The sequence below is a fragment of the Dysidea avara genome, chromosome 13, assembly GCF_963678975.1.
Source record: "Dysidea avara chromosome 13, odDysAvar1.4, whole genome shotgun sequence".
Classification (NCBI taxonomy): Eukaryota; Metazoa; Porifera; class Demospongiae; order Dictyoceratida; family Dysideidae; genus Dysidea; species Dysidea avara.
The window spans coordinates 17,289,108-17,307,628 of NC_089284.1; the positions used below are offsets into that span (position 1 = coordinate 17,289,108).

An 18,521-nucleotide genomic window follows, 5' to 3' on the forward strand; every position below is an offset into this window, starting at 1 on the left:
CAATTATTACCATGACACAACATCACGTCTCTTAGTATCAGTCACACACACTTGATTGTCATTATCAAAATCAATGTCAGTGACCTTAGTTAGAGAACTACTGGTCAATGAAGTGATTGGAGTGCTGTTGTGATATCAAAGTGATAAAATGTAATCACATTGTATACATCAGTTACCTATCACTATGACACTCCATTGAAACAATGGCTGGGCTACTGTCTTCTCCCATTGAAGTGGAACACTGTAAAACAATTGAAGAATATTTGTTATTATTGCCTGTAGCATACAAATAATAATACCGGGGGTGATGGGGTGTATCAAATAATTTTATAGGAAAATAAATTTTTGTGGTTAGTCAAGTTCCACACAAATCACAATCAAAGCCTGTGCTATAAACTACAGAGTACTCCATCAGTTATCCAAACCCCTGGGGACCACCTGGTAGTTGGATACTGAAAATTCCGAAATTGTGTTTACAACTGAAAGCAATTCTGGTAACTAGACCAACTACCCACTCTAATAGAACGATCATTTGAAATTACAAAGTCACTGTTCACAAATTCTTTCAAAGAGCAAAATTAACTATTGTGAAAGGTAGCAAAAAAATTTGCCTCCATACACCTGAGCCCTTGTTTGTTCTTTATAGATAACATTCCCTAAGTCTTTGAATGGCTTATATATATAAAAATGAAGTGAATGTATAATAAAGCCACTTGACTATCAAACACACTAGTTTTATGAAACTAAGTTCATGGTGAGTTTGAAGCAAGCTGGGGTTTGGAGTAAGCGAAGCGAGCATCCTGGCGACAGGATCAGGTTCAGCTTTGGTTTCTTCTTCACCTTTGTTACTTTACGATATAGAGATTACTTCAATTTTACATTTATAAAACTAAGGAGGGTGGCTAGCTGGTAGTAGTGTAGCATAGTAGCATCCCTTGAGGCCTTCAACCTGGAGACCTGGTTCAATTCCCTAGACTAAGGTTAGTGCCCTTTTCAGTGACATGTCAAAGTTTTTTTACTTAACATTCGTTCTGCTGGCTTTATACCTTCTACCACTTATACTATATAAAAATGTTTAGTTCTTTGATGACCATTGCAGGAATAGGCATAGCAACAGGAAAGGCTAGAGCCCTCCACTTTTATGATCAAGATACTCTAATAGAGCAGTCACATACTCTAATAAAACATTCCGATGTACAGTTCAGCCAAAACTGTTACCAAATTAGTGATTACCCTTCTTAGCCCCCTCACTTAATATTTAGTTGCTACCCTCCTGATTGTAGGAGTGATCACTAACAGACTATATAGTCATCCATTAACATGGACACTTCATACCTGCTGTTCGGCTCCCTTAATCTCTTCCAACCTTTGAAGTATTTCATTTCTCTCATTCAAAATTTCTTCAGCGTGAATTTGAACACTTGTTTCAATATCATTATAGAACTCTTCATTCCTGTGGAACAATATGATGTAAACTAAAACATTGACTGTTAGTCATATAGTAAAATGGATGATTGTGTCTAAACACTTAATATGTGTCTGCGTGTATCAATAGTAAAGTACTTACTGTGAATTGACATTACATTCCACAGTAGACATGATCTCCACCTCCACAACAGTTTCTCTCTCAACTATAACATAATACATATACAGTATTGTATGTACAGTGAGTGGTGATGTCAGTGGTGTAGTTACCAGTGAAACCAGCAGAAGTTGAGATACTCTAATAGAGCAGTCAGGTTATAACCATATAGCGCAAATATTTTTGACAAGGAAAATTTTTGAGAAAATTAACAATTTTTGAAGTTTTGGAAATTTGCATGTAATTTGTCATTTCCCCTCTCAAATTTAAATATTAAAGCATTTTGTCAAAATTTTACTTATAAAATGATCGATCATCCGATTTGTCAAAATTTTCCCTCACATGATACACATTACTTGTCCTTTAGAATATTCAACATCAATCTGAAGTGTTCAACTGTTCAATAATATACCCGGCCCCCCATATTGCAGAAATACTTGATGAATCCATGAAGAATCTGAGAACATGTGTATTTGTGGGACACTGTTTTGTCATGTCAATAGCCACAATAGTACATGAGAAATTTAGATGTACATTGAGACTCTGGACATATGAATTATTTGTACTTACATGACTTGTCCTGAACTATTATTTTACTAGTTGTAATAGTTTTTATGTGTTGTGTGGAGCTTTGTATTATATAGTGTTGCTGTGTATGTAATTGTGATGTTATGTGTACTGTGAATTTCAATTAATAATATCATTCATGTCTATTCACATGATGTAACAGTGTCCCGCAAATATACGTGTTCTCAGATTTTCTGATACAAGGGGATGTCACGTAGGCACACGCTGTAGGTAGATCTGTGACTGCGGTCAAAGTCTTGGCCGGCCAAAAATTCACTTTGACCTGTGACCAAGAGCTTTTTTCAGCCTTTGACTGGTGAGTTAGCAACGATATTTCAATATTTTTCGATTGTGGGTTGGAAATTTTCACCGGTGACCGTTGACTTGACATGAATTTGGTGGCATTGACCATTGACTGCAGTTGTAGATCTACCTACAGTGAGTGCCTGTATGTCACCCCCTTGTGATTATTACGTGATCATTGTACATAGTATAGAATGCAAGAATGACCATAGATAATATATATCTATGGAATGACACGCTCTGCATGAGTCCAATAGAACAGCCCATGTTAATTTTAACGCTGTGTGTATAACCCAGTGATCATACAGGGGTAATTACTTAATAACTATGTACCTTCATTAGATTCCTGTACAGCTGACCTCGCAGCCTTGCTCGACGCTGACGCGATCGAAGCTGTTGAAGTGTCGTCAACTTCCTCGATCCTCGCCTTCTTCTTCTTCTTCTTAGAACGCTTTCGCTTAACTAAAGAGTATTTATTATAGACACATAATAAAAATACAATGTGAACTGATTAACGATAAAACTAGTGTTTACATGTAGGGGGGGACGCGTACCGCAGTTATACAATATTATCGATACTAGCTAGACTAGTTATCAATTTAGCTGTATTATCATACCGGGGAAGCATGGCAGCCACTTGGCCACTCTCCTAAGCACACGAAACATGATAATATCTCGCAAACAAACTCGCAGACAAAATCACTCTCAACACACTGTAACACGCGCGTTGTAGCGTTCTGAAAACGTGATCGTTACCATGACAATGTTGTAATGAAAATGGCCGCCACTTCAAGACAAGCCCTGAATAAAGAAAACATTCTCCTATGTAATTGAAAATAGTGCTATAAATATCAGTTCATCTAGTGGAAGTAACATGTTCAGTCTCGAGCAGAGGTATGGTATGTACTCACAGTACAGCTGTGTAGATATCACGTGCAACTCTAATTTTGTTATGTGGATAAAATATGACTGCTCTATTAGAGTAGTTATTTTTTGGCAGATACCACCTCCATTGTATGGTATACATTGGTGAGTTATTATCATGCAGTACGGTAGTAACTGTATGTGCTTGCCAGAAACCATGCCTTCATGGCACTGGTTAGCCCAAAAGTGCCTTCAGTATCACCCGAATGCTTCCAATGGGTTTTTATTATTTTGTTCAGAGTTGTCTGACTGACTGACTAACCAACAGACTTACTTACTGATTCCTTCAGGCAAGCATAACTCAATAACAGCTGGGCCTGTAGCGAAAGACACAATTCAAACACACCAAATGGAGATAATATAGCCACAATCTAGCAATGAAGAATACAACATAGTGCAAAACACTGCATGTGACCAGCATGTAATATAGGATAATATTACTAAATATAATAACTGAATTCTAAATACAACTATAATTACAATTACCAAAATCTCTTACTGGATTTCTTTGACACTCCCGGGAGGCCAAAGTAGATCAGCCCACTAAACCTTTGACAGGCCTTCTGTACTGCTTCTCGCATGGGTCGAATGGGAGAGTCAGAGTTCTCTGTTGACATAATGATTTGCAACTAACTGAATGCCTGCCTGCATCATAAATATAATAACGCTTACCGGGATTGGAAACGGAAGTTGTGCATGTGATAATTTTACATTGAAACTATACAAATTCCTTTGAAGTTATCCGTGTTTCGCCTTTGCTACTTCCTGGGCATGGTAGACTGCTTTGTACAGGAATTACAGAGGAACTTTTACAGAAGTATCATGTCACTAGAATATAAAATTAACTATAGAAAGTTAATTTCATCTCTCATAGTTGTAACTGGAGTAGTATCGGGCCGTGTCACCCATAACTAAGGTAAAATATCATATACATTTGCATTGGTACACCTATAGCCAACTAGCGAAGCTTAAATTTCTTCATTTTCGGGCTATTACAAACTGTACTAAGTGCTTTATGTGTTAGTCCAGTTATAATTGGCTAACTGTCACTTTCTGGCTTGTTTTAAGTCAAAGTAAAATTTTGTTCAAGATGTGTTTCGCTTCTGTTTGGTACATGTTTTGCTCAGACAAAGCAACAAACCACTTTGAAATTAGGCATGGTGACTTGTAATGCCTTCTGCTATGCGCTCCACTTATTGTTTTGGTGATTATTGACAGGCATGGCACGCACTTGTGGACTTCACCACAACAAGAGCAAATTGAGAAAGAAGAGGCTTGAAAAGTATTGTAATGAAGGAGAGGCTGAATATCAACTACAGAGCTTACAGCTACGCAATGAAGGAGGGGCTGAAAATCTACAGAGCTTACAGCTACACAATGAAGGAGGGGCTGAAAACCAACTACATAGCTTACAGCTACAAGCTTCAGTACCTGGCACCTGGAGTTGCCAAACTCCAGTGTTATATTGTAGAATATCTCAACAACCAAGCGCCAGTACAGCACCACTCAGAATCACTCACTGTTTAAGAAATTAACCAGACTTAACTTATCATGGTCTGTCTTTGTACACAATCAGCCTGTTGATGCTTCCAAATGTGCTGCATTACAAGGTGCTCCTATTACCATAGAGTCTGGGGAAGCTCTTTCTCAATTGTTAGTGAAGATTGACAGTCTTTTTATCTGTTCAGGTAACACAGATAGTAATTTTGTGAATATGGTAGCTGCTAAGAAGGGGAAGATAGCCTCTCCAGATGGCAAGGTTGCAGCCTTTGTAGATAACACTATTGTACAAGTAGGTGACCAAGTCTATACCAGCACTGTGCGTGCAGGTGGGTGTGAGCTCCTTTCTTCTTACACCAAATGTCCATCATGCAAAAAATACAGAGGTAATTTGAGAGCAATGTACAGCAGGTGGCTAAAGCAACCAAATTATGATGGAAGTAACACAAGTAGCCATAGATATCTCAATGTACCACAGGCAAAAGCAAAGTTGGATGCGATGCGATGCGTAATAGGATGCATTTTGCAGAAGAAACCATCAAAAAGCTTAGAGAAAAGTGACAAAATTGATGAATGAGCAAGGTGAAGCAGTTGATACAGAATTGCAGAAAGATTTAGTACAGATAATGAAAGTAAATACAAAAAAGATTAGACAGACTTATGATGAGGGCACATTTGCAAGGCTTTTGTGGGATGAACAGCTTAAAGCAACTTCAGCAAAGGATCACCGTCAAATCAAATGGTATCCTACACTAATTAAGTGGTGCCTGAATCTTAAGCTGTTATCAGGTGCAGCCTATCATGCACAAGTGGCTTTCTCAAGCTGCCATCAGAGAGAACTCTTCGTATACTTTTTCTCAAATAAACCAGGTTTTCAGACGGAAGTTCACCAACAACTGCTTGAGGAAGCCAATACCACTGCTCTGCCTGAATCAAGAAGGTACTATTCACTCATCATTGATGAAATGAAGATCTTGGTACACAGGCAACATCATTGGATTTACTGATCTTGGAGATGTTAATAATAGGTTAATACAGTTGGAGCAGCAGGAATGTGAGCATCCTACTATTGCCACTCATATTTTGGTGGTGATGGTAAGAGGAATTTTCTGCAAGCTGGAGTTTCCCTATGTCCATTTGGGCATTATATCCAATTGTATGGGAAGCTGTTTGTCTCTTAGAAATAGATGGGTTGAAGGTTATATGTGTAACAGCAGATGGAGACAGTTCCAACAGAAAATTCTTTAAGATGCATAACCATTTAGAATTAGGTTTACCAGTTCCATACAAAGCTAAAAATGTATATGCTACTGATGGGTGTTGGTTATACTTCATAGCTGATCCACAACACCTGATGAAGACAGTACGCAATTGCTGGTCACACTCTGGTAAATTTAACTTAATTTTATGTTTAATACGTTGATCATGCAGAATAGAATTCAATACTTTTCTGGTCAATGTGTACATAATTAATACAGGACAGGGGTGTGCTGAGGGGAATTTTCAGGGGTTTCAGGAAACCTCTGTACTGAAATTGTCAGTATGGCAAGAAAAGCTCAGACCAGTGTGTTTACTGCTGATTTAATTTTTTGGCAAACACAATACCAACACGGGTACATCAATCTATACATCATTACAGTGATGATAAAGATCGAGATACTCTAATAGAGCAGTCAGTGAAATACTCTAATAGAACAGTCACCACATATTGCTTAGTGTGAAAACTTACATCAGCAGCACTGTTCCATGGGAAAACTTAGCTTGCTAGGAATTTCAGGACCTCACTAGTGGCCTTCACTAGTTTGCTTTTACTGCATGCGTTTAACACTCAAACTGCTGGCATTTGACAATTCGCAAAATTAAATCTTCTGGGAGCTTTATACTCCCAGACCCTATATGCTGGATCTACTTTTCGATGGAAACCCCCTATGAAAAATCCTAGGCACGCCCTTGTAGGATGCATGCATGTAATCAGTGTAATACGTATATGTGTGTACAGATCAATGGGAAACACATAGAATGGCAACAACTATGGAAGATTTATAACAAGCAGGCAACACTGTCATCAAAGTCTAAAGGAATTTGTTTTGACCCAAAGCTAAAGCTGGAACATATGAAGTTAACGTCATATTCCCGTATGAGAGTTGACCTTGCTGTACAAGTAGGAACTATACATATAATAATGTACATGCCTGTATTAATTGTGATACATCATACAGGTGTTGAACAAAACAGTTTCCGACTTATTTAGTTACTATGAAGATCCATCTATGGCTGAGACTCAAAGATTTGTCCATATTTTTGATAAGTTTTTCAATTGCCTCAATGTAAGGAACTTGGATCAGTGGAGAAAAAAACTGAAGACAGATCTGAAGCCTTACTACAGCAGGAATGATGAAAGGCTGGAGGTTAGAAAATTGTTTCCTTGATTAATTAATCACATGAACATTATTTAGTGGTTAGAAGTGGTATTTCTAGGATACCTCATGCGAAGGCTCAAGATGACATCACTGAAAAAGAAAGAGCAAAGCTGATGCTTAGCAGAGAGTACAATTGAAGGATTACGAATAACTGGTAAGTCCAGCATGCATGTGCATGTGAAGTAAAAGTTGTTCAGTTGACCATGCTGTTATACATGTATAGTGAAATCTTTGTTGAAATGGCAAGATATCTGCTTCCCTGTGAGAATAAAGTGGATCCAGAAGTTTTTCTTCTTAGTGAAAGGATTTCACAAGTCCTATTGGAGAACTACTTTGGCCAACAGAGCGAGAAGAGGGAGGAATGAAATCCCAATTTGCTGCAATGTTTGCACAATGCCACTACTATCAGGATGCAAAAAAATCAATTGCCACTGACCCAATTCGTGGAAATTGTAGTAGTAAGCGCCACTTATTTGGTGACAACCAACCTGAGATTTCTGATGTACCACTACCTAAGCGGAAGAGGTCCTGAATCATGCACTGTAAATACTGTAATAATTATAGTCTAATAGTTTATGTATATTCATTTGTTTATACAGTATATCAAATGTATAAATTAGTATAATAATATATATTTATTATTATTTACACGCGACTATAATATGCGATATACTATATGACAGACTAATATATTGATTTGCGTAATCCTGGTGCCTTTTCTGTAGTTTTTTGTTTACTCCTTTTGTACTCTTCCATCCATGCAGCTGCCAAGGAATATCCCCTCACAGTGACCCACAGAGTGACTAATAAAAGAATCTCTGAATCTTTTTGCTCTTGGATGTCATGTGAGAGCAAGGTCCAATAAAACTGAACATCATCATTGCTAGCTATCTTGTCCACTACTGATCTCCAGAATGTCTGTTTCTCACAATCATTATGTACAGCATGTCTTGCTAGTAAAGTTCGTACTATTCTCTCTATTTCAACAAAAAAAGAAAATAAGTTATCATTAAGTGGAAATAATCCACCCCTATAAACAAGGTCAAGCCACTTTCTCGTGTAAGCTAGTACTTTGTCTCCATTTCCTTCAACTGCCATATCCCCGAAACACTGGACATATTCAGAATTAGTTAAACCAGGTTTCACTTCATACTTCTTAAGCAAAACACGAGGAACATACCCGCATGCATACCGCATTGCATTAAGTTCATCATCTGAAAAACTGTGGTCTCCCAGCTTGACTCACACTCAGAGCTTTGAGTGTCCCGAGAAATAGAAAATTGTTCACATACAAGGAGAGAAAATAGTTCACTGTATACAGACTGCTGTAATAGAGTAAATGTTCCATCCTCAATAGGTAATTCCAAGGTAATTAATAGTTCCTTCCAGGCTGTGTGTAGCATTGTTGGTTTGAGCCTTGCCCTATGGAATTCTGACCACAACTTGGTCCTCTTAGAGCTGCTCAGAATCAAACCGTTAGTAACTGTGCTCATTCTTTCACGAAGAAATGTTACTACCAGTTGACTAAACTTGTCTAATGCCTCTATTTTGACATCTCCTCACATACACAGGTCTAGCACTGCTTTGCGCATAGTTCAAACTCCTGACTTCGAGAAGTACATGAGGCTGTCTTTTCTCTAACAGCAATGATACTGGACCATACCAAACCAGACTCCATAGTTACACAATGAAAAACAGCGTAACAGTGACAATATAAATTATGTCAGGCAAAACACAGATACCTGTGACCGCAACTTCCGTTTCCAATCCCGGTAAGCGTTAGTATATGGGTCATTCTGTGTCAAATCAACAAGGAATTTAGGGTCACCTCTCGGATTTTGACGAAACTTGGTGTGTTTGTAGTACCTGTGGTGCTTATCACTCACGCAAAGTTTTAGCTCCATATATTCCATAGTTTCTGATTTATGACCACAAATATTTTGAATATTTCATGAAAATTTGGTCCATCTCTAGTTACAAAATCAACTGCAACTTTGTACTGTGTAAATATTTTTAAACACAATTTTCAGTGATGGAAGACTGTTCTGTTGATAGACCTTTCTAGTAATCCCTAAATTATGGGATATCTACTTAATTATGGTTCAAAAGTGCTTCATTGAAAATTTTAATCCTTTATATTTTGAAAAATGCTGCATGAAATTTTTCGAATTCTTTCGTGAATAATGATTGGGTCATAGTCTATGTTTGATAAAATTTTTGTGGTGGGACCACAATGGGCTCAAGAGATATAATGAATTATGTTGTGGTATGCGGTGGAATTTTCAGTCTATTATTGCTGTATTGAAGTGTACACCTCCAATAACCACTCGCAACAAGGCCATGCCAAGTTTGTCTTACAGAATGAAGGTGTCTAGGTGCATTGCAACCTGTGTTAATGACCACCTGTATTGAAAGACCATCTATGTGCTGCAGTTAAGTTATACTTTAATTGGATATTAATGTATAGCACCAAAGCATCAACCCTTTCTAGCAAATCCAAAAATGGTCCTTATTAGACAGGTTGACTATAAATGAGATTATCATGCGTCCATAAACACATTAATGTTGTACCATCTCTTCAGTTATACCTTATTTATTAAGTAAAATCTCACCGTAGTGCACTCATATACATATCCCCACTCTACACTATTCAAGTTACGTACATGGCTGCATAGGTACTCCTCAAAAAGGATACCTGGGTACCTTAATAGCCTCATGATCTTACTTTATAATTGTACATACATTTTTGACCAAGACAAGTCTGTGGTTTCTCAAAAATGAACACTTCATCAATGGTCCAGGGAATAGAATAGTTACACTATATACGGTAGATGCATTACTTGTACCAAGAGTTTTTATATTAGTAATACTTGCTTGCACCTCAATGTGTGATTTATAGCACTGTAATTACTAAAATGGTTTGTCAAAGTATTTTGGGTTGACGCTTTGAAGATCAGTACAGGCAAATGTTAAGTATGTGGTCAGCATGTCCTATATGAGTATGTGTATGAGTTTATGACTTGATCTTCAAAGTGGTCATGAATGTAAAGTAATGTAGCAATTAATTTCACACATTGAGGCACAAGTAATACATGCATATAGTAAAACCCTCCATTGCTAGGACCATAATAAAGTGCTCATATTACAGAAGCCACAGAAGTATCTTGGTCTAAATGTATGCGCACCGCTAGAGTGGGAATACAGTGTATAAACAGGTGTCCTGGTTATCAAGGTACCCAGGTATCCCTTCTGAGGAGTTCTGTTCTATGTATCTATGTAGCCACGTACGCAACTTAAATATGGCTAAGTCCACTCCACTACAGTGGTATTCAACTTAATAAAGAAGGTATTTGTGAAGAGATGGTACATTTACATGATGTTCATGGACACATGGTGGTCAGATCTGTAATTTATAGTCAACCTGTATAATTAGGACCATTATTTTTTGGATTTACTAGAAAGGGTTGATGCTTTGGTGCTATACATTAAAGAAGTATAACTTAACTGCAGCACATGGATGGCCTTTCAATACAGGTGGTCACTAATATAAGTTGCAATGTACCTAGATACCTTCACTCTGTAAGACAAACTTGGCATGGCCTTGTTGCGAGTGGTCATTGGAGGTGTACACTCCAATACAGCAATAATAGACTAGAAATTCCACCGCATACCACAACATAATTCATTATATCTCTTGAGCCCATTGTGGTCCCACCACAAAAATTTTATCAAACATAGACTATGACCCAATCATTATTCACAAAAGAATTCGAAAAATTTCAAGCAGCATTTTTCAAACTATAAGGGATTAAAGTTTTCAGTGAAGTACTTTTGAACCATAATTAAGTAAATATCCCATAATTTAGGGATCACTGGAAAGGTCAATCGACAGTCTTCCATCACTGAAAATTGTGCTTACAAATATTTACACAGTGCAAGGTTGCAATTGACTTTGTAACTAGAGATGGACCAATTTTTCATGAAATATTCAAAATATTTGTGGTCATAAATCAGAAACTATGGAATGTATGGAGCTAAAAGTTTGCATGAGTGGTAAGCACCATAGGTACTACAAACACACCAAGTTTCGTCAAAATCCGAGAGGTGACCCTAAATTCCTTGTTGATTTGACACGGAATGACCCATATGATATATCTGTGCCTGCATGGAGAAAACTGGTCTCTGTCAAATCCACCACTACTTCTAGATTACAGCCCTTGTCACAGCACAAGTGAAGAGGCAAATGTACACCTTATTCTCCCTTCCATTGCTGAACTCCGGTGAAATCAGCTCAGTCCAGTAAGTTTTAAAGGGGGAGATTCCTGTACCCTAGATAGTGGTAATGGTGGGGGATCTGGTGCCTTATAGGGCACTCCTGAATGTTTCCTTTAGATTACACATTGTCTAATAACCTTCTTAATTGATTGTCTTGCTGCAAGTATCCAATATGTCTGCAGTGATGGTGCTGTTTATTCCAACATGGTATTGTATTATATGAATTATGAGTGTGGTAAATGGATGGTGTTGAGGTAGTAGGTACACTAGAACTTCTTCAGCTTAGTAACCGGAGGATTGTGGATCCTGCTACCACAATGACTAGAAACAAGCATAGCTGACGAACCAAAGGCAGGTGGATGATTTTGAAGTAAGGTTGACAATTTTCTTGCTAAAACTCTGCTGTTGACAATCACCTATCCCTGTTAACTTGGACTTATTCAGTTCCTGGGGTGATAACAGACCTGACCTTGACGATAAAGGCTTCGCATTGGAGACAAAATGCAACACATAGGCTGTAACTTCAAACAATTTATCCAAACTATTGTGTGTAGCAATGTCAATGATACAGTGCATTCCAGTCTGTGGTTATACACCTCTGAGTTCTGAGTCAGTTTCTAGCTGTTTGCCTTCTGTGTTTGCTACCTGCAGAAGTAACACTTCAGTGCAATTCCAAACTGGCCATTGGGAATGATTAATCAGCCAAGGGAGACCATATCTCCAAACTGTTAAAGTAGCAAGTGAACCTGCACTGATGCCCCTGGTAAGCAAATCAGCAGGATTATCAGCAGTGGGAACACATCTACAGGTAGTAGCAGGGAACTCTTCTGTAATTTCTTGTACACAACTTGCAACAAATGGTTTCATGTTCTTATGACTATTCAACCAGTGGAGAACATTTTGACTATCACTCCATAACTGTACTAATAAACATTCATAAGGTGCAGTCAGTGATGACTTGGCTAATCTTTTAGCTATGGTAGCTGCCATGAGTTCCAATCTTGGAAGAGTTTGAGCTTTCAGTGGTGCTACATGTGTTCTTGTCATCATAACTGAGGAATTTTCAGCATCACAAAGATAAGCCACAGCTCCATAGGCCTTAATGTTTGAAGAATGTAATAGTGGTTTGGAGGTTGCAATAGTGAAGTATTCCATGCAAAAACAGCCAAGCTATATAAAAAGGGTGTGGTCTTCAAAAATCCTGGGTGAAAAGGTTGTGAAATCAAAGGTGGCGGCCATGAAATGGCTGCAAGGATGTGGATGATAATGGCTTGTGCATTAATAAAATTTACTATGATCGACATCATTGCAGCCATTTCATGGCCACCACCTTTGATTTCACAGCTTTTTCCACTCAGGCTTTTTGAAGGCCGCATATCCACTACAGATGCAATGAAAATGATATGACAACTAGTGCTCTACCAATACAGAAAATACCTACTGATTTAATACTAAAGCCAATTTATACTGATATAATTTTGTACTTGCTTGTTCATGGCTATATAATGTAGTTATTTGCAGTAGTGTTTTATAACCGACCTTCCAAGTTAGGTATACTATTTGTCTATTAAGATTTTACAATGACTGTTCTATTAGAGTATCTCAATTTTTCATGCAAAATGTGGTAAGTTACAGTTGCTCAATTTTTACGAGGCAAATCCTGCACTAGAATACAATTTGCAGCTTGTTGTCACAACATAACACTTGTTATGATGATGATGATTGGTGTTGTGAGTAGGTCTTAATAGTAGTGTACTACCCCGCCCACGATCTGTACCAAAATGGCTACAATGTTGGCTTTGATTTGATGGAATACTGGAGAAGTTATAATAGTATAGTGAGTTTATTTGATTACTTTTGTAATGTTCTAATAGAACACACATTTTTTTGAGGATTTCTAACAGAACACACATAGAATGTTCATTGAGAAACATTATGAGCTTTTACTATTGAGTAGATTTAGCTAGAAGCTTCATAAAGTAGGAATTAAGTGAGGTGATCAGCCATGATAGCATCAGCTCAGTGGTTAGGGATTTGAATGTTCGGTATGGAGGTCCCTAGTTCGAATGCTGGTTTCATTTTCCATGCCCACCCTGAGGTGACTATCCTATTAGAGTATTTTGATCCCGTGATTTACAGTTCTTTGGTTTTTGCCTTGTAACTCTATAGCTGTCAATGCGATTTCTATTAAACCACACAAAAGATTTGAGCTATGATAGTTAATCTATATGCATACTGATTTGTAAGTTATTCCCTGTTTACCCTGTAGGCGTGACAACAAGTCTGCCTTTTAACACAAATAATTTTCCAAAGCTCTATGATTTGCATTAAACTTGGTACCTGATTGACACGTTCTTAATGTGTTCCAAAGCTCAATACAATCAGGGTACGCATTTGCATTATATAATAGTTTTTGTAAAGTGTACGAAAAGAATATTCTAGCCCCCTAAATGAAGAAAGAAAAAAAAAACAAAGAAAAAACAAAGAAATCTCTGGAGGGCTTCATGCACAATGCTACTGAATGCTTGGGTGGCTGGTCCATGTACCAAATAATGAAAAGGGCTCAGGTGAATGGGAGCAAGCCAAACTGAGCAAGTATCTCAATGTTAGAGACCACTCACTAGGTCTGTAACCAACACATGGTAAATCAAAAGTACCAAACAGTGTATTAGCCCGTGATAAATGATTGTGTAAAATAAAAAAGGATAACAATTGTCTGTTTACTCAAAATGGTTGTATACATGGCAACAGGTCTTTGTTTGCTAGTTGTTTGTTTTATTCGCCAAAGTATTTAACAGTTATTGTAGTGTTGTACGGACTTGACATAGCTCCAGCTTGTTCAAGGAAACAGTGGTACAAACAAGTGTGTTGCCATATCTTCAGGGATCTGCTTGCCAGTGGACAACTCTACAGTTAATCATTTCCCTTTGCGTTATAATTGTTATTGTAAGAATGTGGAGATGACCCCTGCATAGGTACCAGTGTTAAGTAAGATTGAGTTGGCTTGACTCAATTTTTACTACATACCAACTTTATAATACATAGCTAAGGTTATATTGAATTTCCTATAGCATGGTGAACAGTGGCGTAGCCAAACCAGGGCAAGCCAGGGCATTGCCCGGGCATCAGACTTCTTTGCCCCACCATCAGCTCCTAGAGTAATTATAAAGACGAGGGCTGGATAGCTCGAGATTTTGCTAAAGTTACTTAACTAGTCACTGTACAAGAATAAGTATAGCACAACTTATACAACACTCACCATGCCATTTTCGCCGATGGTTTCCTTCTTTTTGGCTAAAACAGAGATGGGGTTATCCAAGGGATTTTCCCTACGAGTAACTTGATCGTGCACAAATAGAGGAGGCAATGGATAGAAGCAAGATCACGTGATTACAAAAAACACGCAGCATTGTGGCAAGGAGTGAAGGACAAACAATGGACCTTATCCGCATTGACGTCACGATATAAAAATGGCGGCGTTAGTGTGGGGAGTTTGTACAGGCAACCATTGAGAGAGTTTGTATTTCGCCATGAACAGTGTGAAGAATTCAAGAGAAAGTTCAGGTGAAGTATTTTATTTATTGTCCGATGTAGAAAGGGCCATTTTCGTACTAAATAAGAGTTCTAAGGATGGTTTTTTAAAAGATGGTTCTCGTGAGGCTCCTCCGAAGGGTTGTAAACGCTAGGCAGACCAACTTATTTCCTTACACAATCTGCTTAAAGGTTGTTGGGTAGTGCGAAAATGCGTAGTAGTGCGATAGCATGCCGGCCCAAGTCGTGTTTCTTGTTGACCCGTCGGCAGTGCGGCGGCGAGGTAACGTGTTTTGTTCAGGCTCTTATACATATACATGTATTCATGATAACAGTTTGTAGCTCTTAATAGAGATGGTCGGTGATTTAGCAAAATTTTATGTTGAATGTTGACAGATTCTACCTTGCTGTCCACCTGGAGTCAAATTGTTAGTAGTCACAGTTCAGTAGATCATGCCAGTGATGCCAGTGAAACCACTGAGAGTAGTGCCATGAGAAGGCTTGGTAAGAAAATGATCAAGATTGTACATGTGAACTGACTTCAAACATTTTATGTAGAAGCTGAAGGTGATGTTTGTGGCTTTGATCATGATGTAGCAGGTGGTGACGGAAGATATTATGGTTAGAGGCTTTCATCATATCAGCTAGCTAAATAATAATTTGTTTATTTGTATGTAGATGCTGAAGATAATGTCTGGAGTCTTGATGATAGCAGTGTTGCAGTAGGTGACAGAATTCTCGGTAGCTAAGATATATATGTATTTTGCTTACTTATACGATAATTTACAGATGCTGAAAGTAACATTCCTGGCTTTGTAAACCAAGATCACAGTGTGATGGAGGATGAAACAATGCTATCCAATGGTTAGAGATTATATATCACAGCTACTTGCTGATTTGTTGGCATATCCATTTTATAGATGCTGAAGGTTATGCCCAAAGTCTTATGTGTCACACAGGAAAGGATCACAAATTGCTTGGTGAGATACTGCATCATTTGTTTATATAATACAGCCATTTATGTAGATGTAGAAGGTAATGTCCTAGCAAAACCTAAGGGTGTGATGGAACTTGAGTATGATAGCCAGTTATTGGGAACTGAGAACCATATCGAGGGCTGTAATAATGTTGAAGGAGAACCTGATGATATTTTGGATACTGGTATTCTATTGCTGGCAGAGTGTGATGTTCCTGGCTCTTCGCTGGATGGTAAACATCCATCTGAATTGAATGTTATGCAGTTGAAAAGATGGCTTGTTTGCCGTGGGGCACCAACTAATGGGGAAAAGCCAGAACTGATTGAAAGGTATGTTCATCAATACATGTATTTTAAATCAATAGTTAAAATTTCAGAGTTTGTGATTTCATTAAATATGGATGGGACCTATATCTGATTGATCCAAATGATGGCATAAACGTTAAGAATAAGTTACAATCCGTATCTGCAAAGCATAGAAATTTTCTTGATGAAAACCTATTACAGTCAGTACCAAAAGCTAAAGACAATCAATGGACCAAGGATATACACAAATGTCCTAAAATTACATTTGGCACCATTTTTAAGTTTCTAGTCGATCGAAAATGTTTTCTAAGAAATGTAGATTATGTTGAAAGTGCTATGGAGAGGAGAGATAGCTGTTCAGTTAAGGATGTTGGCAAACAGAAGTTGATAAGTAATCTTGGCTCAGAGGAATCTATTGGTTTCACTCGACCATTGGGCAAGGCATACCGTTTCTTTCAGGATGGGCATGTTCAGAACATCAGATACCATCCTATGCCCGACCAATTGAACTACATTTGCATTGGGGCCGATGTCTTACCGTCTATGAAGAAAGACAAACTTTATAAAGTGTATATAGTCCTATCAGAACTAACAAGTGATGTCGCTAAGGCTTTCTGTGCATGCCCAGCTGGGCTATCTGGTTGCTGTAATCATGTCACAGCTACTCTCTACTGTCTACAGAACTATTTCCATTTAAAGCTGAATGAAGAAGATGAGAAAAGTTGTACAGAAAAACGTCAACTCTGGAACCAGCCAAGAGACAAGAAAGTAGATGCAAGACCTACCAACTTAGTTACACTAACAAAGAAGGTGTATGGTGTAGAGAAAAGAATCAAAGTTTGCACTGTTAACCAATGGGACTGTCGACCAACTTCCAGAAGAGCTGTTCCACCTGACAGGAGGCCTAATTTAAGAAGTAGGCTGTTAGCTATAGACCAAAAGAAGAAAGAGGCTGCTGTCCATGCCGTTGCTTCAGCCACTAATGTAGCAGAGACAAAAAAAAGCCATTGAAGCACAAACAATGCTCAGTAGATATGGGACATCTTGTTTTTTGCAATTGCTTGATGATGAACCAGCACCATCAGAAGATAGACTTCAAAGGGCTAGAGAAGAACGGATTTCAAAAGCTAAAGCAATGAAATCATAATTTCAGCAAGAATTGTGTAATTTGGTAGATATTATCAATCACGATCATTGTTATAGTTCCTCTACTAATACAGCAGTCCCTTATGAAGTTGATAATTCTGAAGTACCTCCACCGTCGTATCTTGTGAGAAATCTGTACGAAGATCATATTTGTATTGGTCCTTCAAGAGCTATTGATATTGAAGCCAGCACACGCAATCAGTCTATATCAAATGTTTGGCATGATAAGAGGATGCTACGAATCTCAGCATCAATAATGAAAACTGTTTGTCATAGGAAGAAAGACACTGACGCTAAGGCATTTATCACTAATAAGTTGGCTCAAAAATCCATCAATTCTCCAGCCATCAACTATGGACGAAAGAATGAAAGTAGAGCAATTGATAGTTATATTCATTATCAAAAGAAACAGGGCATAGACGTAACAGTCCACAAATGCGGCTTGTTTATTAATGTTGCCATACCTTGGCTAGCTGCCACTCCTGATTCCCTTGTTATAATAGATGGTGAAGACATGGGATGTTTAGAGGTAAAATGTCCTTTTGTATGTGCAAAAAAGCCCATAACTGCAGCTGCTATGGAGAAAAGATTTTGTCTGCATACAAACAGTAACGGAGAATTGCAACTTAAGAGAAGCCATCAATACTTTTATCAGGTGCAGACCCAGTTGTTCGTGACTCGATTGTCCTGGGGTGATTTTGTTTTGTGGGCTCCAGGAGGAGACATTCACGTAGAAAGGATTTTCTACGACCAAGCATTCATTGAAGAAGCAATATCTAAGGCCAGAGTATTTTATTTTGATAAATTTTTGCCATCCGTTGTGCCATATTTCATCATATCACAGGCTTATGAACATTCTGCAATAGGTACAGATCTGAGTACAGACAACCTTTCAGTGAAGAGAGCCCCTGTAGAATCATATGATGAAGTTGAATTTTTGTGTGTTTCAACAGTGAGCAGGCCACAACCACCAATCAATATACTACAACAA

General features: G+C 38.1%; 2 protein-coding genes and 1 long non-coding RNA gene across 3 annotated transcripts in view; 1 reads left to right on the forward strand and 2 right to left on the reverse strand.

Annotated features, from left to right (window-relative positions):
* Window positions 1–18,521, reverse strand: part of LOC136242297 (uncharacterized) — a 39,516-nt gene that overhangs the window by 6,748 nt on the left and 14,247 nt on the right. The window lies entirely within an intron of this gene.
* On the reverse strand, window positions 7–3,172 carry LOC136243355 (uncharacterized). The gene is made up of 6 exons (XM_066034875.1): window positions 3,070–3,172; window positions 2,786–2,914; window positions 1,568–1,631; window positions 1,336–1,453; window positions 177–241; window positions 7–124 (listed from the first exon to the last, which is right to left on the reverse strand). Exons 1-6 carry the CDS (start codon window positions 3,116–3,118, stop codon window positions 7–9), a joined length of 543 nt encoding a protein of 180 aa, XP_065890947.1. The 5' UTR covers window positions 3,119–3,172.
* On the forward strand, window positions 6,917–7,899 carry LOC136243165 (uncharacterized). The gene is made up of 4 exons (XR_010694762.1): window positions 6,917–7,037; window positions 7,096–7,284; window positions 7,333–7,450; window positions 7,520–7,899. It is a non-coding gene; the product is annotated as an uncharacterized lncRNA (long non-coding RNA).

What these genes read in the sequence shown, in the direction of transcription:
- LOC136243355 (XM_066034875.1), bottom strand. Translation starts at nt 3,118, where the DNA reads ATGTTTCGTGTGCTTAGGAGAGTGGCCAAGTGGCTGCCATGCTTCCCC. An exon ending in TGTACAGGAATCTAATGAAG is followed by an intron (nt 1,632 to 2,785) that starts GTACATAGTTAT and finishes ATTATGTTATAG; the next exon opens with TTGAGAGAGAAACTGTTGTG. An exon ending in TTAAGGGAGCCGAACAGCAG is followed by an intron (nt 242 to 1,335) that starts GTATGAAGTGTC and finishes ATTGTTTTACAG; the next exon opens with TGTTCCACTTCAATGGGAGA.